At 35.7% G+C, this 23,578-nt stretch overlaps 2 protein-coding genes and 1 long non-coding RNA gene across 7 annotated transcripts in view; 2 read left to right on the top strand and 1 right to left on the bottom strand.

Annotated features, from left to right (window-relative positions):
- The first annotated feature begins 31 nt into the window (after window positions 1-31).
- Window positions 32-6,376, top strand: LOC144377892 (uncharacterized). Its single transcript, XR_013439135.1, has 3 exons — window positions 32-117; window positions 1,098-1,197; window positions 5,056-6,376. It is a non-coding gene; the product is annotated as an uncharacterized LOC144377892 (long non-coding RNA).
- Fcf1 (FCF1 rRNA-processing protein) lies at window positions 5,026-21,699 on the bottom strand. Its single transcript, XM_005321238.5, has 8 exons — window positions 21,598-21,699; window positions 21,269-21,336; window positions 19,792-19,863; window positions 18,596-18,744; window positions 15,728-15,800; window positions 9,872-9,959; window positions 6,558-6,652; window positions 5,026-5,548 (listed from the first exon to the last, which is right to left on the bottom strand). Exons 1-8 carry the CDS (start codon window positions 21,598-21,600, stop codon window positions 5,500-5,502), a joined length of 597 nt encoding a protein of 198 aa, XP_005321295.1. The 5' UTR covers window positions 21,601-21,699; the 3' UTR covers window positions 5,026-5,499.
- Arel1 (apoptosis resistant E3 ubiquitin protein ligase 1) overlaps window positions 21,407-23,578 on the top strand; it is a 47,350-nt gene continuing 45,178 nt past the window's right edge. For 4 of the 5 annotated variants that reach the window (XR_013439134.1, XM_005321237.5, XM_013356864.4 and 1 more), the window contains exon 1: window positions 21,413-21,858. The gene's annotated coding sequence lies outside the window, so the exon portion shown is untranslated. Of the gene's footprint in view, window positions 21,859-23,578 lie in introns of all 5 variants that reach the window. The other variant, XM_078050551.1, reaches the window with a different exon arrangement.

Here is a 23,578-nt window from a genome sequence, read left to right as displayed (position 1 = left end):
CCCAATGCTCTTAGGTAAGCCTAAGAGTATTAGGTTATATAATTAGGTCTTGGCATTCAACTCACTTCATCTCAGCATGCAGGCATGGTATCATCCCATATTATCACAAGAAGGAAGGTAAGTACATTACAAAATATTTTGAGGGAGAAAGAGCAAGCATCAACACATTTTTTAAAAAAATTTATTTTTTAGTTGTAGTTGGACATAATACCTTATTTTACTTATTTATTTATTTATATGTGGTGCTCAGGATTGAATCCAGGGCCTCACATGGACCAGGGAGTGCTCTACTGCTGAGCCACAATCCAAGCCCAAGCATCAACACATTTATATACCTTTTGTTACAATATATTGTTATATGTATCATTGTTAACCTCTTACTGTGCCTAATTTATAAAATCGGATTAGGAAAAAACACTATAAACAATATAAAATTTAGTACTATTTTGGTTTCAAGCATCCACTGGTGGTCTTAGAATACATCTTCATGGATAAGGGAGGACTGTTATACAAATCTTCACCTCCTTGGTCAGATTTATTCCTGAGTGTTTTATCCTTCTTGATGCTGTAGGACATGGGATTGTTTTTTACTTTCTTTTTCATATTGGTCATTGTTATTGAATGGAAACGCAACTGATTATGGAATGCTGATTTTGTATCCTGAAACTTTGCTGAAATTGTTTATTAGTTGTATTAATCTGTTTTCTGTTGCTATAATTGAATATCACATACCAGATAACTTATAGAGAAATTTATTTTTTATTGTTTTGGAGCCTGAGAAGTTCAATGTTGAAGGATCACATCTAGTGATGGCTTTCTTGCTGTTGGGGGCTCTGCAGAGTCCTCAGGTGGCACTGGGTATCTTAAGGAGCGATAAGCCCAAACTTTAACAGACTCACTCTTAAAATAACCCATTAACCCATCAATTCATGAATAGGTTAACCAATTCATGAGGGTAGAGCCTTCATCAGCTAATTATCTCTTAAAGGTCTCACTTCTTAATACCTGACAATGGAGATCGAATTTCTTTTTTATTTTTTAACGTTTATTTTTAGTTGTAGATGGACGCCTTATATTTGTTTATTTATTTTTATGAGGTGCTGAGGATCGAACTCAGTGCCTCAACCATGTGAGGCAAGTGCTCTACCCCTAAGCCACATCCCAAGCCCTGGAGATCAAATTTCAACATGAGTTTTGGTAAGGACATTCAAATAATAGCAAGGTAACTGTTGTTTTGTTTTGTGTGGATTCTTTACACATAAGATCACATCACTTGTGAATAGAGATAATTTTAACTTTCTTCATTTGGATACCTTTGCTTAATTGCTTTTGGACTTTTAACACATGCTTTATCAGTTGGTGTAAGCTAAATTATGCTACAGTAATAAAAACAAACAGCTGAGGATACTGGTGCATGCCTGTAATTTCAGAAGCTTGAGAGCCTGAGACAAGAGGATCTCAAGTTCAAAGCCAGCCTCAGCAATTTAGTGAGACCCTTAGCAACTTAGGGAGACCCTGTTTCTAAATAAAATATAAAAAAGGGCTGGGTTGTGGCACTAGGCACTGGGTTTGATCCTCAGCACCACCACATACAAACAAAGATGTTGTGTCCGCCGAAATTAAAAAATAAAATATTAAAAAAAATTCTCTCTCTCTCTCTCCCCCTCCCTCTCTCTTAAAAAAAAAAGATGTTGTGTCCACCTAAAACTAAAAAATAAATATTAAAAAAAAAGGGCTGGGGATGTGGCTCAGTGGTTAGGTGCCCCTGTGTTCAATTCCTGTTTTTTTTTTTTTTAAACAAATTCGTATTTATTATTCATCCTGATATTCCAATCCTGGGCCAGCTGGGATGTTCTGAAGGCCCAAGCCAAGCAAGGTTCTGTCTCCATGCTTTCATGATTGCCAACACAGGGCAAAGGGAGCACAATAATCACACACTGACTTTAAAGCTTCTGCCTAGAAATGACATATCATCTTAATCAAGGCAAGTCACATTGCCATACCTAGCTTCAAAGATGGTGCAGAAGAGCATTTCCAACCTGGGTCCACAAAAAAGCCCGAAATAATTGGTGGGCAGCACAATTGAATGCCACACTCTCTTCTAGATACCAAATGTTAAACTCACTCTCCCGTCCACAGGTAAAGTATATGCAACCTTTTCTGCTTCAGAGACAATCTCAAAGTCCTGTCCAGTCAAGGCAATTCTCAAAGGTTATGGAGAGCAGTCTCTACAACAAGGGGTATATATAGCAGTGTCTGTATCAGGAGGTGTGGCTTTTCTTGATCTAGAGACCTGTGCACCAAAAGAACAATGATCAGCCTTCACATGCCAAACATACAATAATTGGATAGAAACAAGAAAAGCACACTCCCAGAATTGATATCATTCAGGAGGCGCTTAGCCACTGAGCCCCATCCTTAGCCCTTTGTTTTGAGACAGGATATTACTAAATTGCTTAGGGCCTCACTATGTTTCTGAGGCTGGCTTTGAATTCACAATCTTCCTAAACCACTGGGATTACAGGCACGCACTACCACTCCTGGCTCACAGTAGCAACTTTTATGAAATGGAAACTCTAAGAAAGTGCAAAGAGAAATAGACAAAATACACTAATATTAGGAAATCCTCATGTATATTTTCTCAGTTTGAGACAGATCAAAGTGTCAAAAATGAAAAGGATAGAGAAGGCCTAAGCAATTGGGTAGATTTTATGGATATTAAAACATTTATCTTGAGAAGACTTTTTCAAGTGTATGTGGAACTTCCACAAAATTGCCCACAAGCAAAACCCCAATATTGTTCATATTGCATATTCAAACAGCATATTTAAAAAAATTTTTGCATGTCTTTTTCTTCTTTTCTTCCTGAGGCAAATATTCCATACAACATGACACCCATTCTAAATATACTTCAATGTGTTTTGACAAATCAATATATTCAAGTAATCATCATAACAAACACCATTTCCAGGACTCCCAAAATTCCCTTGTGCCTATACCTGGCCATCTTCATCTTGACCTTAAGCAATCAATAATTTACTTTCTATAGTTATAGATTTATTTTTTTCCCTAGAATTTAAACAGAACCATACAGTGTATATTCTTTTATACCTGGCTTCTTTTGTTCAACTTGTTTTGAGACTAATCTATGTTGTTGAATTAGTAGTTGATTCCTTTCATTGCTGAATAGCATTCCACTGTATGAACATACCACATGTTTATTCATTTACCTACTGATGGATGTTTAGGTTGTTTTAAGTTTTTGCTTTTTGAATTTATGAACATAGGTGTATAAGCCTTTTTGTAAACACATTTTCATCTCTCTTGGGGTAAATACCTTTGTCAGCATGACTTGAGTACCCATTTCCCTACATCCTTGTTGTATTATTTTAGAATATCTTTTTATCAGCCACTTGTTATTTTAGGGAGGGGAGTGTCTTGCATGGAAAATTATAATTTAATAAAATTCAAACTTATTTATGGTGTTCTGCTTCTTTATTTTTAATTTTTTTTAGTTGTAGTTGGACACAATACCTTTATTTTATTTGTTTATTTTTATGTGGTGCTGAGGACTGAACCCAGCACCTTGCACGTGCTAGGCGAGCACTCTACCACTGAGCCACAACACCAGCCCTCTGGTGTTCTTCTTCTTATTGAAGAATTCTACCTAAAAGTTAGGAACACATTTTTCTTTATTCTAACACTTCTTAGTTCAAAACAAAATTTAGGTCTTTGATCTACTTTAAAGTATATTCTCATGAATCATGTCACATAAGAATTTTTTTCTTCTCCAAATATTGTCACCTTGCCATTGCAATAATGCAATAATCACTAATACTTGGTGGGATTCTTTTTTATTTATCTTTTTTAGAACTGGGGTCAAACCCAGGCTTTGCGAATGCAAGGCAGACGTTTTGCCATGAGCTACATCCCAGCCCAATAATTACTAATATTTATTGAACAACACTTCCTTGGGCCAGGTATTACTCAATTTAATCTTACCTTATCAGGCTTGTTTTGAGGATTAAATAAAACATTTTAAAGAAGAAATAAGGAAAGTATCAAATGGTTATGTGGTTTACCCAACTCTATACAGACTATAACTGGTGGAATCAGGATTCTAACCCTAATAGATGACTTCACATTATTTGGCATTCTAACATAATTTCCTTGTCCTACAGATTTGATAGCAACTTACTAATATAACAAATTCCCATAAATACATAGGCTTATTTATGGACTTTCCACTGTGCTTTAATGATCCATTTATCTATTCTTACATTACCTTGTAGTCATTTAAAAATATCTATATTGATCATATTACCTGTCTGCTTAATTTCTTTTTTCCCTCAATACTAGTGATTGAATCTAGGAGTGCTATACAACTAAGCTACATTCGTAGCCCTTTTTATTTTGAGACAGGGTTTTTGCTAAGTTGCTGAGACAGGTTTTTGCTAAGTTGCTGAGCAACTTAGCAAAAACCCTGTCTCAAACTTGTGATCCTCCTACACCAAGTTGTTGGATTACAGGCATGCACTCCCTGTGCCTGGCTTTACCGCTTAACAATTTAAGAACACCTTATTGACCTTAGGATAAGTCCAAACCCTTTGGTGATAAATAAGGCCCCCTCCTTTTTACCTCCCACTTCATGGATCTCAGATGTGGGTATATCCCCTATTGCCCCATGATTTCCTATGTTCCAGTCATAAAGTTTTTCCAGCAATTATCTGTACAAGTCAATCACGTTCATGTCTCCATATTCATACTACTTCCTGTGCTTCACCTTCTTTGTCTTGTTTACTGTGTAAGCACTCATTCATTTTTAAGTTTAACTCAAACATTACTACTTCTAGCCTTTCCTCCCTTCTCATTCCAACCAAATAAAAAGAAATCCTTCCTTTCTCCTTCATGTGCCCACAGCTTGCCTAATACTTGTACCCTAGCACTATTTTACTGTATTTATTCATTTGCATGTTTTTTTTTTAAAGAGAGAGAGTGAGAGAGAGGGGGACAGAGAGAGAGAGAGAATTTTAACATTTATTTATTTTTTCTTAGTTCTCGGCGGACACAACATCTTCGTTTGTATGTGGTGCTGAGGATCGAACCCAGGCCGCACGCATGCTAGGCGAGTGCGCTACCGCTTGAGCTACATCCCCAACCCCATTTGCATGTTTTTCTCTTCAACCATGTTTAGTGTTGTGAGGGCAGGACCAAATCTTATTAAGTACTGAATATAAACTTTAAAAACTTTGAGTAAATCTAATCATGTGAATAATGACTAGAACATATGATTTATTCAAAAAATGCAACAAATTTTTAAAGGTAACAAAATATCATTTTCAAAAAGCATCAAGAAGTGAGTATATTTAATCATATTTAGCTCATAACAGAGCAAATAATTCATGCTATAGGAATTATTCTATATTCTATAGCATGTTTACTGAACTGGCAACTGAGAAAGTTGGTCGAAGGAAGATAAAGGACTTTGTCTTGTAAGAATCAGAATCGAGGGGCTCCATAATCATCTGGCATACGCTCGATGTTGTATCTGTTCAGGGTAGAAAATCAACATTGGTAAGAAAGGTGGGTAGAACCCATCTAAAAACTCATCCTTTACTCATTATAACACTTATCCCCAATTTCTTTTGTCAGTGGGAATATTTTAGAGGGACCTCATAATGAGTGACTGACATCAAAACACTGACTATATTATCTTTTTCTTCAAATTCACAAAGTTAGCAAGTAGGGAAGCCAATGTCTGAATCCAGGGAAGCCCAAGTTCTTAGCCCATATTCTCACCATACTGTGATCCCCAAGCTGCTGAAAAGCTGGTCACTTATAGTTTGACCCAGAAACTTACAAGAACATTAAAGATTTTTTTTTTAAACAAGCTGTTAGTTTCCCAAATGAGGTGCTAATCAAAGTATCTTAAAAAAAAAAAAAAATCTTAAAAAAAACCACATCTTTCAAAAAGGTATTTCTGGCCAAAAAAGATTAGCTTGATTTAAAATAATGTTTTGTATTTAAAGCAATGTATCTATTCTTATTTAACAATTTGAGTGTCTGCTTCATTCCTAAATCCTATCTTTATTTTCTGTCCTTGCTCTTGATACTTTGTCTCATTTCTTCAATACAACCATGTAAATATTTGATATAGCAACTTCTTTGAAATCCTTTTATAACCTTGTAACTTGACCTCATTTGGGGAAAACTAAACCCCGAGGTGCTGCATTTATTGTTTAAAAATTGAGATGGAGGGGCTGAGGTTGTAGCTCAGTGGCAGTACACTCGCCTTGCTTGTGGAAGGCACTGTGTTTGATCCACAGCACCACATTAAAAAAAAATAAATAAAAAATAAAAGTATTGTATCCATGTCTCACTAGGTTGCTTTTGAGTTCTCCCAAAATTGCTAAGACTGGCCTCAAACTTGGGATCCTCCTGCTTCAGTTTCCAAAATTGTTAGGATTACAGGTGTGAGCATCACACCTAGCCTGAACTCTTTTTAAATTAACATCAACTATATTCTTCTAGTTACTTTCCCAAGAGAAATTTCTTACCTGTGGTTAGAAATGTACATGATAGGAACTCCAGGGATCTTCCGGATTCTTCGTTTAAGGTCACGGTCAACTGTGGCCACGATGTAACACTTGTGCTGAAAGAGATATCCATTGATGTTCATACAGAGCTCACTAAGTGTATTTAATGACTATTGGAAAATTGCACAACTATTGACTAATCTTAAGAATCATTCATTTTCACAGTAACTAGAAAAAGGAAGGCTATAACAATCTGTTGAGTAGCTACTGTGCTCTAGGAGCTCATATTTATAAAAACATAATAAATTGCTTAGGCTGAATATGATTCTAAGAATCTTGAGGGGAAGAAGGTAAAAAACTGTTTATAAGCCACAAGCTGTTTTCTGTCTCATAAATGTAAGAGACTTTTCTACCTTAGGGCACAGCTCTCTCCTTTCCCTGATCTCAGGGTTTAGATGTGCTTTAAAGCCTCTCAATGTGGAGGTAGGCTGCTCCTTGGGCTGGGAGCCCAGAACAGGATATCCAGGAACCGTAGTTTGAGCTTAGCATCTCTGAAAGCTGCAACATTTTGTGTTGTACCTTAGTTTTGTCATATCCAAATTTCCATTGAGTTTTACAAAAAGTTGCAGTGTGGTGCCTGCTGGGCTGTGGGAAATTATGGGCAATGCTGGCCCCATCTATGAGAAAGTGGCTAAAAAGACACAGAACAATCACCAGATGAAAATGATTATCCTCAGCAAGGGAGAAGAGTTTTTTTTTTTTTTTTTTTTAAGCAGAACTGAGGAACATAGAGCTTGGTGCATAATAGGCAAGCTCTCTTACCGAGCTATACCCCTATCCCAAAAGAGGCTCTTATAAGAGTTACCTATAAAGTTCGTGTGGCACTTGACAAGGAGGTCAGAATAGAACAATTCAAAACCTACTTATTCCAGGATAAGTGTGAGACAGCACCCTAGGAGATTTTGATGTAAATGAGAAACACTTTTGGGTTAGGCATGGTGGAAAAGGACAAAATTCCTGCATGAGGAGGAAATGGAACCTTATTTTAGAATCATAGGGAGGTGGAATCTGATATATGATTATATCTACATAAACCCAAACCATTTTAGAGATTTGAGGGATAAAGAATCAGTGGATTCAAAGACAGAAAAAGAAGAAATCAAACTATCTGCTGACAATATGATCCTTTATCTAGAAGATTCAAAATTTATAATTTTAGAGCTTAAGAGTTTAGCAAAGTAGTAGAATACAAGATCAACAACCATAAGCCAATAGCTTTTCTATGATTCAGTCAAGAAAGAAATTAGGGAAATCATCCCATTCATAATAACCCCAAAACAAAACAAAACAAAAAACCAAAAAACCTCAACCAACCAGCCAACAAAACAAACAAAAAAATTCGGGAATTAATCTAACCAAGGAGGTAAAAAAGTCCTATAATGTAAATTACAGAACACTCAAAAAGGAAACTGAAGAAAACTTAGAAGATGGAAAGATATCCTATGTTCTTGGATAGGCAAAATTAATATAGTCAAGAGCTGGGGTTGTGGCTCAGTGGTAGAGTGCTTGCCTGGCATGCGAGAGGCACTGGGTTCGATCCTCAGCAACACATAAAATAAAATAAAGATGTTGTGTCCACCAAAAACTGAAAAATAAATATTAAAAAAATTATCTCTCTAAAAAAAAAATTCATTTGGAAGAATAAGCGATCCAGAATAGACAAAGCAATACTAATCTAGAAAAGCAAAGCAGAAGGCATCATAATACCTGATCTGAAATAGGTGGGATGCTGTCAAATTAAAAAGCTTCTGCACAGCAAAGGAAACAATTAAGAGATTGAATAGAGAGCCTGCAGAATGGGAGAAAATCTTTGCCAACTACTCCCCCAAGAGGGTACTAATATCCAGAATATACAATAGAACTCAAAAAACTCAACACCAAAAAGCAACGAACCAACCAACCAACCAAACAAACAAACAAAAAAAACACCCAAATAACTCAGCCAATAAATGCAAAAGAACAACACAGAAACTTTTCAAAAGAAGGAACACAAATGGCTGGCAAATATATGGTGTTCAACATCTAGTAATCAGGGAAATGCAAATCAAAATTACACCAAGATTTCATCTCACTCTAGTCAGAATGGCAATGATCAAGAATACAACAATAATAAATGCTGGTGAGGTTGTGGAGAAGAAGGTACACTTGTACACTATTGATGGGACTGCAGACTAATACAACCACTCTGGGAAGCACTATGGAGATTCCTCAAAAAATTAGTGATGGAACCACTATATGACCCAGCTATATCCCAGTTCTTGGTATTTTCCCAAAAGATCTAAAATTGGCATACTACAGTGATATATCCACAACAATGTTTATAGCAGCATAATTTGCAATAGCTAAATTATGGAATTAACCCAGATGCCTGTCAATAGATAAATGGATTAAGAAGATGTGATGTGTATGTATACGTATGCATACACATACACACACACACACACACACACAGGAGTTCTATTCAGCCATAAAAATCAAGTTGTGGCATTTGAAAATGAAGTAGATGGATGGAAATAGAGAATATCATGCTAAGTGAAATTAGCCAAACTCAATGGTGGAATGTTTTCTCTCACATATGGAAGGTGAAGTACAATAAAGGAAAGGAGGAGGGAAGAGGAGGCTAACATAAGGAACCAATTAACTGGGCTGGGGATCTGACTCAGTGGCAGAGCACCTGCCTGACCCATGTGAGGCATTGGGTTTGATCCTCAGCACCAAATAAAAATAAATAAATAAAAGAAAAAAAGTGACTTAAAAAAACGATCAATTATAATTTAATAGAGAGTGAAAGAAAGTTTAGTAGAGTAGAAGAAGGAGAATGGAAAAGGGGAGGGAGGATGGAAGGAAAAAAGCAAGAGGGAAAAGGAGGGGAATCATGAAATAAAATCAAATTCCATGCATGTATGAGTCTTGTCAGGATGAACCCAACTACTATGTATAACTACAAAGCTCCAATTAAAAAAGAAACAAACAAACAGAAAAAAATAGAGAATATAACCAGTGTAACCCAAATCACATCCCCAGGCAGTGCAGGTGCTGAGATTTGAAACCATGCTTCATCTCCAACCTGTGCTCTTCTCATTATGGTTAGAATATAAATTTTCAATCCACTTTCTCAAGTAAATGAGGAAATTTATGCTTCTTGTGAATAGATGTTATATAATTTTTTAAATCATTTATATTTCTAGATACTTTACTGACCATGAACATTCAGGAGATAATAGTTTACCTTTTTTGTTTTAAAGTAGAAATAAACATTTAAAAACTTATGATACCTGAGTTACTCTTTGTACTAAGCAGTCATCTGCATAGGTTCCTTTGTGCGTGCATGGTAATCGTTCAAAGCGGGGATCCTTTGCAATCCTGCAGGGTTATAATAGTGGATTAAAGAAAACACTCAAGCAACTGGATAATCTCCTGTGCCTCAATCAGTGAAGTGAAAGCAACATGACCTCTGCAGATTTTCAGGCACCTTCTCCTCTTGAAGCTTATCTTTTAACTAGAAACACACCTTTCAGAGCTGGGAGTCAAAGCTTGCTGACTGATAACTGGTGGTATGCCTACAGTCAATTAATCATCGCAGAACTCTGAATTATATTTCCATTTTAAAGAAGAAGCAGGTTCAGAGAAGTTAATTTGCTTAAACCTACATAGTTGGGAAAAGCCAGGATTCAAAACCAAATTAATTTGACAGTTCATTTTTAGGAAGTTGTTTTATACGAATGTACTGGAAGACAGGCACAAGGATGGGAATTACAGTGTGGTTTATAACAGTAAAAAAAGAAGGCACTCTAAATATCCAGCAACAAGGTAAAGTTAAGATATTTGGGTACCCCTGTCCTATTTAAAAAAAAAAAAAAAAAGGGAATGTGGAAGGACCTATACTAAACTGTGCAATAAACATAGGAGGCCAATGAACAATATATAAGCAAAAATGCATATATAAAAGTATGAATGAACACACGACTAAATTAAGAAAATAAAAATTCCCTTCTCAGGTAATCTTTCTCTAGACTTACATTGCATAGAAAAGGGTCTGAAAAAATATGTAAACTAAGATTTTTTAATTATCACTCTGAGGATAGGAAAATGGTCAAAGTGTGAATGTGGAGAAGGACTCTTTAATTATCTGTATATTTATTCTGTTTGTCATAAAAATGTATTATTTTCATATAAATCTGAAAAAGGAAAAATCCTGATTCAGTGATTCCTAGGGCTCTGTTCTTTCTGTTACACAACGATGATGAGTCACTGAAATGGATAAAAATACAAGGTAGCACACAGGTACCAAGTGCAACAAAAATACTCCATATTGCAGTAGTTCAGTGCTAGATCAATGTGGGCTGGATAATTTAGAAAAAGACATAGAGATGAATAAAATGAAGATGAAAGAATGTACCAAGCAAAGTGAGGTTAGGCATATTCCAAACAGGGCACCATCCAACAATAAAATGTTTGCTGCTGATCAGGAAAGAGTGAGCACATCTGGCAGAGAAGTGTTTATGGAGAGGTGGGTAAAATAAGGCTAATTTCCAATGCCAGGCTGAGGAGTGTGAGCTTCATGACAAAGGTGGTGGGAGTTAGTATAAGATTTCTGAGGCAAGGGCTAAATAAAGTTGTGTATATCTGTAATCCCAGTAGCTCAGGAGGTTGAGGCAGGAGGATTTCAAGTTCAAGGTTACCTTCAATAATTTAGTGAGGCCCTAAGCAACTCAGCAAGACCCTATCTCAAAATAAAAAAGGGCTGGGGATGTGGCTCAGTGGTTAAGCACCCCCGGGTACCAATCCCTGGTACCAAAAATGATTTTTTTTTTTTTTTTTGGTGGGGTAGGGCACTGGGATTGAACTCAGGGGCACTTGACCACTTAGTCACATCCCCAGCCCTATTTTTTATTTTATTTAGAAGAAGGGTCTCACTGAGTTGCTTAACACCTTGCTTTTGCTGAGGATGGCTTTGAACTTGTGATCCTCCTGTCTTAGCCTCCTGAGTAGCTGGGATTACAGGTGTGTGGCACCACACCTGGCCCAAAAGAGATTTCTGAGGGAAGAGTGATATGAACCAAGTTCTATCATGGGAAGAATTAGCATGCTGGGTAAGGAGGATACACTAGAAGGAAGACAGGCTGGTAGCTGAGAAAAGATGTAGGCAACAGTCTTGTGACTTGGCTCTTTGGCTACACCTTTCACTTTTGGAATTACTTATTTCTTCCTCTTAACTGGCTCTTTTCTGGGGACAGACCAACATGCTCTAGTACTTTCCCATCATAAAAAAGGAAAAAAAAAGTTTAATTAGCACTTCCTTTTAGCTAACACCTCATTTGTTTCTCTACATAATCAAACTTGTGCCCATATTTCCCTCCCTCTCCCACTGTTCATTTATTTTTTAAAATTTTCTTTAGTTGTTGATGGACCTTTATTTTATTTCCTCATTATATGTGGTGCTGAGAAATTGAACCCAGTTCCTCACACATGTAAGGCAAGCATTCTACTGCTGAACTAGAACTCCAGCCTCCCGCTATTTATTTATATTATTTAAAAAATAATTACCTCTTTTCCCCTTTTAATTTGAATTATTTCAGATATGCAAAAATGGATGAAGATTAAATTTTCATTAAAGAGCCAGGTGCAGTGGTGTAATCTCAGCGAGTTGGGAGGCTGAGGCCCTAAGCAACTTAGCAAGACCTTGTCTCAAAATAAAAAATAAGAAGGGCTGGGGGTGTAGTTCAGTGGTAAAGCACCCCTGAGTTCAATCCCAGTCCCTCTTTACCCCACTACAAATAATTATTATGCTGAATTTCATTCCATATTTATCATCCACACACACTTTACTACAGATGTAAGATTTCATATGTACATACCTATACACAGTGTAATATTGGCTTGCATGTTTTTAAACTTTAGATAAATGTATGCTCTTGGTTGGTTGTTTTATAATGCTTTTGAGATTTATCCATATTGACAATTATACCTCTAGTTCACCCATTTTCACTCCTAAATAGTATTTTATTCATGAACATTCCATAATTTGTCCATTCTCTCCTTAAAGGACCTTTGGCTACCTATAATTTTTTGCTATTACATAAGAAAATTCCAAAACTTGACTCTACAATTGTTGTGTGAGTTTCTTTATGGCAGTGCCTTTCTGTATGACCAGAAGCCACAGTATGAATGCAGTCTACTAGCACTCACTTTGCACTTTTATACACAAGCTTATAAAAGTGAAAAGAGTTTTGTGAAACAGTATTCAACTCTTACCTCATGCAAGGCATGCTAACATTCTATTATATTAAAAACAATATTAGTTGTGACTCATTAAACTGATTTCACAACCTACAGACTATGAGCTCTAGGTTGAAAGACAGTGTTGGAACAGCATGGACAACCTTGATTTTACCAGATATTGCCAGATTGCTCTCCAAAGTCATGTCACATTGACAGCCATAGTAGTTGAGTATGAGAATTCCCATTGTTATACAAACTCAACTATTTTGGGCATTGTCAAGCAGATTTAATTTGTTTTTGCCAACCCGATGAGTATGAAATGGCATCTCACTGTGAATTTAAGGATTATTTGTCTTTTTCTTAGATATATATAGAAGTTCTTTATACAGTTTGAAAATAAGCCATTTGTTCATTACATGTGTTATTAATATCTTCTCAATGTCTCTAGCTTGTCTTAATTTTGCTTATGGTATCTTTTGTTATAAAGAAGCATTCAATTTCCATATAGTCAAATTGATTAATTTTGTTATAGTTTGGACTTCTTGAGAAAGTCCTACCCATCCTCAGCTCATTAAGATATTCTTTATATTTTCTACTAAAAGTTTAGATATTTCCTCTACCTGGAACTGATTTTTGTGTAAGATAAAGATCTAATTTTTCTTTCTTCCTACAGATGTAATCAGTATTTTAGTAATTTATTACTTTCCTACTGACCTAAACAATACTATCTAAGATGTTCCATTTGTTTTTTTGCCTTTAAAAAATCATCTTTTTTATATCAATGAAATATAATAGAAATCTCTAGTTATAGAGATATGCTTGCATAAGTTTTAACACACTTATATATCCATGGAACTTCTTCCACCACTGAGAAATAGAACATTTTCTTCTCCACAAAAAGCTGCCTCATGCCTCTTTGAAGTTAATCCCCGCTCCTACTCTTGGCTCCAGGAAACCACTACTCTGTATTCTATTCTAGTTTTGCCTTTTCTAGAATTCCTATAAATGAAATAAAATTTCTAGACAGGAATGTTTTATTTCTTGACTATAATAGAAGTCCTATTGTTATATACGTATGCCAAACTCACCAAATTATACAATTTAAATTAGTGAATTTTATAGTATAGAAATTATATCTCCATAAAGGTGACAAAAATAATCCACTGGTCTATTGAACATGTTTTTTAGCCATGGCATGATTTTGTGACATCATTTATAAGTCACTTAGAAAACAGTCATTAGTTGAGGTATAGTGCTTTTTCCAACTATTGGCATTTTTCATTATAAGTTATGAAAAAACATCACACCCGTTACCTCCACTGGTCTCAATAAGAACAATAAGAAGGTCTTTAATATTGAGGATGTGATAAGCTTACCATAAGCTTGAATTTTATCACTGGCAATTGATATGGTAAGTTGCTTTCCTTGAAGTGATGTGTTCACCACTGTTATTTTTTTTAAATTTTTGGTACCAGGGATTAAACCCAGGGGCACTTGACCCCTGAGCCACATCCCTACCTCTTTTCTGTATTTTATTTAGGGACAGGATCTCATTGAGTTGTTTAGCAACTGGCTTTTGCTAGGATGGCTGTGAACTCGTGATCCTTCTGCCTTAGCCTCCCAGGCCACTGGGATTACAGATGTGTGCCACCATGCCTGACGCCACTGTTAATTTTTGAGAAAATGTTTGCCAAATAACAAAGTCTAAATAACCAGTGTTTATCAGTTGTTCCTTCACAGAAACAATGACATTCCATGAAAAACCAGCTGGTTCAGTTCCCAACTCAAACACACACACAACACTTTTCATTGAGATAACTTTTGTCCATTGGTATGTAGCAGAGGTGCTCTGTGTATGCATCACATTTCATCACAAAGAACACTGATGTGTATTTGAAGGTCAAGATATAATGAAGTTACATTTTACTGCTTCATTAAGGAATCTGCCTCACTGGAGATTGAATCTAGGATGTTCTACCACTTAGCTACATTCCCAGCTATTTCCTTTTTATTTTTGATAGAGAGTCTTGCTAAGTTGCCAAGCCTGGCTTTAAATCTGCAATCTTCCTGTCTCAGCTTTCCCAGCCACTGGGATTATAGGTGTGTGCCACTATAGCTAGTTTCAAGGACATTCTTAAGCAACTCTGGCTCTTTTTTAAAAAAAAAAACTGCCAGTGAAGAGCAGTGAGGAATACAATGGCTACTAGCCTTGTAGGAGCCCATTATTTTGATTCATACTAAGGCATAAGCAATGTCATCAGTGCAAATGTCAACACAGTGACAAAAGCACTGGCTCTATTATTATAAAATGAGTTTTGTGAATAAAAGGTTTTGTGCAAAAGTCTCTGGTACTCAGAAGTCCATGGACACATGTTGAAGATGTCTACTCTGAATTCAAAGTTCTAAATTCAATTTTCTAGGGTAAACTCAAAACTTTAAATGTGTACATTTTAAGTGTGAGATACTGAAAGAGATGTCTTTATAACAAACTAATAAATAACTTCTAATGGAAAAATTGAGAGGAAATTAAAAGGAGTCACAAGATCAATATGACTAAGTAGCTTTGTTCAAAGAGGTTGAGCTTAAAATCTTTTAAACTTTATTTAATTTTTAAAATCATAAAAGTTTTGTTTAATTTTTATTTTGTCTAATTGGTCAATCACTCTTTGGAAGGCAAAGAGATGAAGAAGGGTCAAAAGAATCTTTATTATACCAAGAACTGGTGTTGTGGCTCAGTGGTAAAGCAATTGCCTAGCACATGTGAGGCACTGGGTTCAATCCATACCACCACATAAGAATAAATGAATAAAATAAAGGCATTGTGTCCATCTACAACTAAAAATATTAAAAAAAATAAAAGAATCTTCAGTATACCAATCTAAAATAAAACTAGACTAGATCCTTCTTACCTTAAAGCCACTCGATATTTTTGCCCCAATTTCTCAATTTCAGCCATTACACAATCAGTTATACAAGGGATACCTGCCAGGAAAAAATACAAAAAAGTTAACAACAGAACTTGTGGATAAATTATGTGAATTATGTCCTGGTCAATCTTTAATAGATCCAAGAAACTTCTGGAATAACAGCTAAGATCTAGAGAAGACTATCATGTATAACTAAAAATAACAAATTAAAAAAAAAAGAACTAGAGAAGAAATCCCTATTTATAAAGCAACTAGGGAATTGTCACAAAGACATGCCATAGACTTTAATAAGCACCTGTCATAAATGTGGGGAAAAAATAAGCTGAATCCTGTTATTATTTTTGTGTAATTTGTAGATGGAAAAAATATTGAAATTTAAGCCATGAAATTAAGTAAAAAATACAAATTTAATCACATAAATAAAAGAAAACTTGACCACTACCAAAAGCCACAGTAGTCTAAAAAATAAGGTGGGAAAAATATTTTTACACATTTGTCAAAAGGGCTAATTTTCTTAATGTATTCCTATAAATGAAATATCTCAGCTATTATAATAATAGTTTGTAATTGTGTACTATTTGCCAGACACTGTGCTAAGTACTTCATAAGAACCGACTCACTCTAGTGTTCATAATAACACCTACCAGGTAGCACTGTTGTCATAATTATCATCATTCCTATTTTATAGATAAGGATCTTCAGATGCAAAAAAGTAACTAGATAGATAATGGTGAAGTCAAGATTTGGATAGTCTATTCTGGGATCTTTTTTTTTTTTTCTTTCTTCTTGCAGTTCTGAGAATCAAATCCAGGGCCTCATGTAGACTAGGTAAGTGCTCTACCATTGGGCTATACCCAACCCTTACACTAGGGATCTTAACTGCCAAGCTATATTTCAGTTCATAGACTAGGACATAGAAATGGTCAATAAGCATAAAGATGCTCAATCTTACTCCTAATTAAAGAGATATAAATCAAAACAAACACTTTCTTCTTAGTAGAGTGGTGATATATGCTATAACATGAACGACTCTTGAAAACATTATGTCAAAGGAAAGAGGACCAAATATTATGACTCTATTTTCAAGAAATGTCCAGAATAAGCAAATCTATAAAGACAGAACATTGGTAGTTGCCTAGGGATGGGGAGAATGAGGAGGGTTGTGGAGTGATGGTTAACAGGCACAGGGATTTTCTCCAGGTCATTAAAATGTTCTAAAATTGTTGTGATTGATGATGCATAACTCTTGTGACTACAATAAAGGAAACTGAACTGTACACTTTAAATTGTGAACAGTATGTGAATTACCTAATACAGCTGTTTTAAAAAAATTTTTAAGTTGTTGATGGACCTTTATTTATTTATATGTGGTGCTGAGAATCAAACCCAGTACCTCACACATGCTAGGCAAGCATTCTACCACTGAGCTGTTTTTTTGAAAAGAACAAAAATAAGATCTATTTTCATTTTTAATAAAGATAAGTTCCATCTTTCACAGTTTGTATGCAAGCTTGCGATCTTCCTGCCTCAGCTTCCCAAATAACTAGGATTATAGGCATGCAATTACAGCACCCAGCTACATGCTTATCTATAATCATCCCTTTCCATGAAGTCTTGAACTCCACAAAGTCATCTATGAGGGCTGAAATCAATTTCTTCTAACCTCCTGTTAATGTTGATATTTTAACTTCTTCCCATAAATTATGCATGTTCTTTTTTTTTAAATATTTTTTTAGTTGTTGATGGACCTTTATCTTGTTTATTTATATGTGGTGCTGAGAATCAAACCCAGTGGCTCACACATGCTAGGCAAGTGCTCTACCACTGAGATATAACCCCAGCCCATGAATATTCTTAAAGGCACCTCATTCAATCTGGAAAGGTCCAGATCTATCAGAGAAATAGATAATGGCAGTGTGCCACCGCAGCAGTTGTGAAGTGTAATTTTAAAAATCACAATAGCACAAGGTGTGTCTATAGTATCCTTTACAAATTAAAGGAGGAGGCTGGTGTTGTGGCTCAGTGTTAGAGCACTTGCCTAGCTTATGTGAGGCACTAGGTTCTATCCTCAGCACCACATAAAAATAAATAAAGATATTGTGTCCATCTACAATTAAAAATATATTTTAAAAAAGATTAAAGGAGGTATTAACTTTCCCTTTTTATTCCAGTAATTTATTCTTTATGACAAAGTACAAGCCTAATTTTCATTTGTATTTTTTATCAGGTGACTGGAAAATATACAAATTTAAACTTATCAGATCTTACTATTAGGAAGTTATGGCCTACATTTTTTTGCCTGTTCATGGCAGTGTTGGAAAATTGTGTGAAGGAAGATAACCTAAGTATACAAGGGAACTTTAGTAATGGTAAATTGCACATCTAGGTGTAAATATATTATCTCAGGTTGTTTTAGTACAAATAAATAACATCTGAATAAACAGAAATCAACCATCATCCAACTTCTGATTCTATGATTGTAAATGACAAAATGTCTGTAGCTTTTCTACACTCCTTAATATAAAAAAATGTATATACTGAAAAATTATAATAGACTTTAATATACCTAGAATTTTAAAATCCAAAATTCTAAAACATAAAATTCCCTTTTTATGTTCAGAATTGATATCCATAACGATGGCCAAAGCACTGTTTTCTGAATTGTGAAAGTTCAATTACTTCTAGTCATGTATGCTTAACATTTCATTAAAAATGGTCATTTCTATGATAGCCATTGCAAATTAAATGGCAATTCATTCATCGCAAATCCTATCTCCTTCTTTTCATGTTTTTGGATAAATATGATTATTCTGAACAAATGTCAAAGAAATGTAAAAGTATGTTACTCACACTTGGCATACAGACAGTCCATCATTGATTGCACTAAGTCCAGTTTGGCTTTAATAGAAAAATTGATAAAGTTGGTATCAACCAGGATATGATAAGGTGGGCCCAATTGTGTATTATATTGGAAGAATAAGCAGGAAGGGTGTTGGGGGCTGAAATAAAAAGAAAAATAAGAACACAAAGTTAAGTCTACATTGATATTTTGGTATGAACAAAAAATGAAAATGAAGTCTTTGCTGAGGATAGTTCACTATAGATTAAGTTCCTTTTCTCTTATTCATTGGGAATAAGTTCTAAACAGGAAAGCAAGGGAGAAAGTAAAAAGCTTATTTCTTTTTAAAATTCTATCTGTTTTTTTTAACTTTATTATTATTTTTAAAAATGTGGTGCTGAGGATTGAATCCAATGCCACACGTATGCAAGGCAAGTGCTCTACTACCGAGCCACAACCCCATCCTGTGAAAGCTTATCTTAATTGTACACTAGCATGTTTTGCCACAGATTTAAAAAAGCAATTATTCAACACAGATCTTTTTCTATCAGAAGCAGAGTAGCCATGGACACAAGTGGTAGAATACTGATATCTTAATCAGAATAATACTACACCAAGTTTGCTATTCTCATAGAATCCTAAACTGGTTGTACAAAATGTGGTCTAAGATAACAGTTTGTCCAGTGTTAGGATTATGTAATACAGCAGGGCCTTTTTCTCATCTACAAGTCCCAAATGTTTAAATACTACTCCATGGACCAGGTTGAGAAAACAAAGAAAATGCAGTAAGGCTTTTGTAAAGTTAAATATATTTATTAAAAGAAATGACTTTATTCTGAAAATACTATTTATTCATTAGTATTTATTTATTTTTTTTGTAATATAATCTTTATTTCATGAAATGCTGGTGTGTTAAACAATGGTAATTATGTCTTCTAAAAGATTCTGGGCAAACAAAAACCCTAATACTCTCAGATTATATTCCCAGGATTTTAGGGGAAATCTTACAGCTCCATGAAATCCCAAAGCCTTCAAACCACTGGCATCAGTGTATGCTCAGCAATACCACTCTTATTTGCATAATGTGTCAGACTTACTAACAAATGATTGAGTAAATCAGCTTATGGAAAGCCTGGATTTCTAAGAGGTTTTGGGCTGTCCCTTTCAGGTTTAAAAGAAAATTTAATAAAAGTTTTTGATTACTCACACTTCTCTTTCCTTCAGTGCACTGGGATCTTTCTTTTGTTTCTTTTTTGGTTTTAATCTATCCTTTTCTTTACTGGGGGGAAAAAAAGTTAATACAGGAGAGATGAAAAATATTACAGTAGTTAGCTCATTAAAAAGTTCCATTCTTTTTTTCCTACAGAGCAAATCCTATTTTGTTATATTTTTATGTTAATATCAGCCTACACTTTCTGAGCAAATAACTGTAGTGGAAAGTAGTCTGGAACTATCAAAATTATTCAGTAAAACCAATAATCCAAAAAACTGTTAATGGGTAAATGTGGGTTAAACTATAGTGTCTTTCTTAGCAAGAAGTTCTCATATCAAGGACCCAAATCCCTCCCAAGAAGTGAGTAAAGAGGTTGTTGATATTTATCTTCTGATGACTCAAATGTTTTAATAGTAGATAGGGAATGACATTTTCCCAAATGCTTCTTATAAAGGGTTAGACAGCTGGGTGGTACATTCCTGTAATCCCAGTTACTTGGAAGGCTGAGGCAGAATTGCAAAGTTCAATGCCAGCCTCAGCAATTTAGCAAGATCCTGTCTCAAAATAAAGGGATGTAGCTCAATGGTAAAGCATCCAGTATGGAAAAAAAAAAAAAAAAAGGGAGATGGTGCTAAATCACAAGACATATACAAAATTTAACTGTAAGTAGAAATTATCAGTGGGGCCTCATTCCTTTAAAGGACATAATTAATCCACACCAATGGCTTGCCTTTTTTTTTTTTTTTTTGGTGTTAGAGATCAAAGTCAAGGCCTCATGCAAGCTAAGTAAGTGCTCTATCACTAAGTTACATCTTCAGTCCCTAATATATCCACATCAAATGCTTGGAAGATTAACTCTGGAGGCTCTCATGACCTTTCTGTTTTTGTGAAATTTAAAAACAATGAAGACCAGTCCTTATTTAATAACCTATCCAGTCTTGACAGAAGCAGAACAACTATTTAGGTCCTCTTTATAATAGAGAATTTCTCTCTATTCTTTTCTTCCACAGTGATCTGGATTCATATAAGATTTATAACATGGAGTCATTTGGGAGTTTTCTCATTCTCTTTCAAAAAAAGTTTAAGTGTCAAGTGCTGAACACATGGTCTTTGACTTCACCATCTTTCAAGGACAACAAACATCTTTTTCTGGGGAATGTAGCAATGTAATGGTAAGAACATAAAGGTGTCTACATCACACAATTGTTATAATGTTTAAATGTGACAAAGCACATAACAAGAGCGGAACAAAGTGAACACTTAAGAAATGTTTATCTCCCATGGCCTTTCCCAGCAAAGTCGCTCAGCAGCGCAGTGACTATTACACATCTGACTATTATCTCCTGAGACACAAATCTAAGACACAATATTATAAGAGAAAACAAAACAACAAAAATATTTGCTACTTATCCCCTCGTGACTTCTCTATCTCTGGGCAGTCTTAAGAACCCAAAAGATTCTGGACACTCACAGCCTCTCATCTCTGAGACTAAGCATTCGCTTCATGGTCGCATACTTTCTTGTTTTCTTTTGCTTTCCCTTGAAACAGAAATTTTAGAGTTAAAAGCGTACATTGTATCTTTTTTGAAGTACTTTTTCTCTTGTCCATTCTCTTCTTCCTTCAAACACCCAACCCCTCTCCTCACTCCTTAAAAGCACAACAAGCTCGGTTCAGAGCCGTTTAAGAACTAAGTTCCGAATGCAAATAAACAAGGAAAGTGTAAGGAAAAAGAAATGGAGTCAAGCTCTGAGTCCTTCCTAATCGCCCCATATAAGTGCTCCGACAGACCCTCTTCTCACCATGTTCAAGCTGCACACCCGTTCTTCCGGATACACCAATTACACGACACTTTTACGACATCTATATACTGCTTCCGGCGAAGGATAACCCGGAAACGGAAGCCGCTTTGAGAAACGGAAAAACCCCAAGCCGGCTCTTAGCTCCGGCAGAGACCAGCCCTGGGGGCTCTTGTCGGATTCCTTGGAGGTCTGTCTTCGGTTGAATCCTGCTGCCGCTTCCCAGGACACCTCAGCTGAAACTTAGCTGCAACTGTAGCTCGGGTAACGTTTCTCTCCACTCATCCTGCCCGAAGCAGATCCCAGCAAACCTGTCTGCACCAAAGTTCCCAGAAAGAGGACAAGTGTTGCGAGTCGGAATCCTGGGTTGCCCAGTAGTTTGAGGAAACACCTGTCCTTATAGTCCAGCGCTGGGGCATCAGGTCTCCGTTCTCCAATCCTGAGGCTGCGATTTCTAGTCGGGTTTCCTGGCCCGCAAGGTGCTTCGTGCACCTTACAAGGACCTTTCTTCTCGAATAAACAGTTTATTCGTCCAGGCAAAGAGTGATGAAGAAGCGCTTGAGGGCCTTCTTTAGGCTCTCTCTGGAAAACTGGGACGTAAACTTTTATATATTATTATTCCTTAAGCCAAGAATATGGTGGGAAAAAACTGGTATTTATTGTGAAGGCTTGGCATGCCTTCCCTGAGGGAAAAGGGAGAATTTGTGAGAACAAGAAGGGAAAGGTAGCGTACCCCGCAAGTATCTGTTATGTACGCTGTGGGTCTTTATCTTTTGGAGCTCATTCATACCCCGTGAAAATTTGTGGAAAGCTAGGCACAGTTCTTTAAAAAATGAGCTCAAGTGCGCAGCACCCTTACAATTTAAAAGACTCATGTACTATGAAGTGTATCCCTGGACCATTCAAGTGTTTGAAAACTTCATACTAAGTACACATACCCCTATATTGTGTACTGTATTTGTGCTGTACTTATCGCTTGATGCTTTATGTTACTTATTTTTTGACCTTCACAATAACTTAAGTACATTCATTTTAGGTATGGGGAAGCTGAGGCATAGGCTTTATTTAGGGGTCTATTTGATCCCAAAACCTATGCTTTGCTTTCCTTTGCATTTTTTTTTTCCAAATGGTGCTAGGTGTCCAACCCAGGGGATTATGTTTGGTAAGCAATGCATTCTCACAGAGCTTATACTCTCAGCCTCACCTGTGCTTTTCTTATTGCTTGATACATCTCAGATGATACAAACATTTGAGAGCCCCAAATGTTTTCAGGTTAAAGAAAAAAGTGACCATTGTATAACCCTTATTATAAGACAATATATTGGTTAATAGGAACTTGGAATCTGACTGATGGTTTTTTTTAAAAAAATTTATGCCTCTTACTAGCTGCATGACATTGGACAAGTTAATCTGTGTCTCACTCTCTTCATATAAAAAATTGAGATAATCATAACAGTACCTGCCTTACAGAGATGTTATCAGGACTTATTATCCTCATTTATAATATGAAGTACCTAGAAAAATAACTACCACAAAGTAAATTTACCAAGTGTTTTCTATTCCGTGTTGTTCCTACACAATTCTTCCAACTGTGGTAGAATTAGAATTTTATGCAGAGTTTATTTTAATATATAGTTTCACTATTTTGGAACTTGAATATGTTGATAAGCCTCAAAACCTTTTTCTCATCAGTTTTTCAGGTCTTGAGAAGCTCAGTTGCGGGCAGTGTTGATTTGAATGTAGACCTACTATTTGTCCTGCTTCTCTTTTCTCCTTTAAGCATGCATGATTTAGATTGCTTTGGTTTGCATATTTGTAGGCTCTGAACTTCTGATGTTGAAGTAGTTTTATTATTAGAATATCTACAAATTCTGTATGTACCTTTTGCTTTATTCCATTTGAAGTCACTAGACGGTCTTAATTTTTTCAGAACAGCTTGTCTGTGCCAAGCTGTCATTCATGGGTAGAGCTAATAGCAACCACT

This window comes from Ictidomys tridecemlineatus, chromosome 5 (genome assembly GCF_052094955.1).
Source record: "Ictidomys tridecemlineatus isolate mIctTri1 chromosome 5, mIctTri1.hap1, whole genome shotgun sequence".
Taxonomy (NCBI): Eukaryota; Metazoa; Chordata; class Mammalia; order Rodentia; family Sciuridae; genus Ictidomys; species Ictidomys tridecemlineatus.
The sequence above is the reverse complement of the archived record's forward strand: the minus strand, read 5'-3'. Positions and strand labels throughout refer to the sequence as shown.

What these genes read in the sequence shown, in the direction of transcription:
- Fcf1 (XM_005321238.5), bottom strand. An exon ending in GCACTGAAGGAAAGAGAAGT is followed by an intron (nt 18,745 to 19,791) that starts GTGAGTAATCAA and finishes TTTTTATTTCAG; the next exon opens with CCCCCAACACCCTTCCTGCT. An exon ending in AAATATCGAGTGGCTTTAAG is followed by an intron (nt 9,960 to 15,727) that starts GTAAGAAGGATC and finishes ATAACCCTGCAG; the next exon opens with GATTGCAAAGGATCCCCGCT.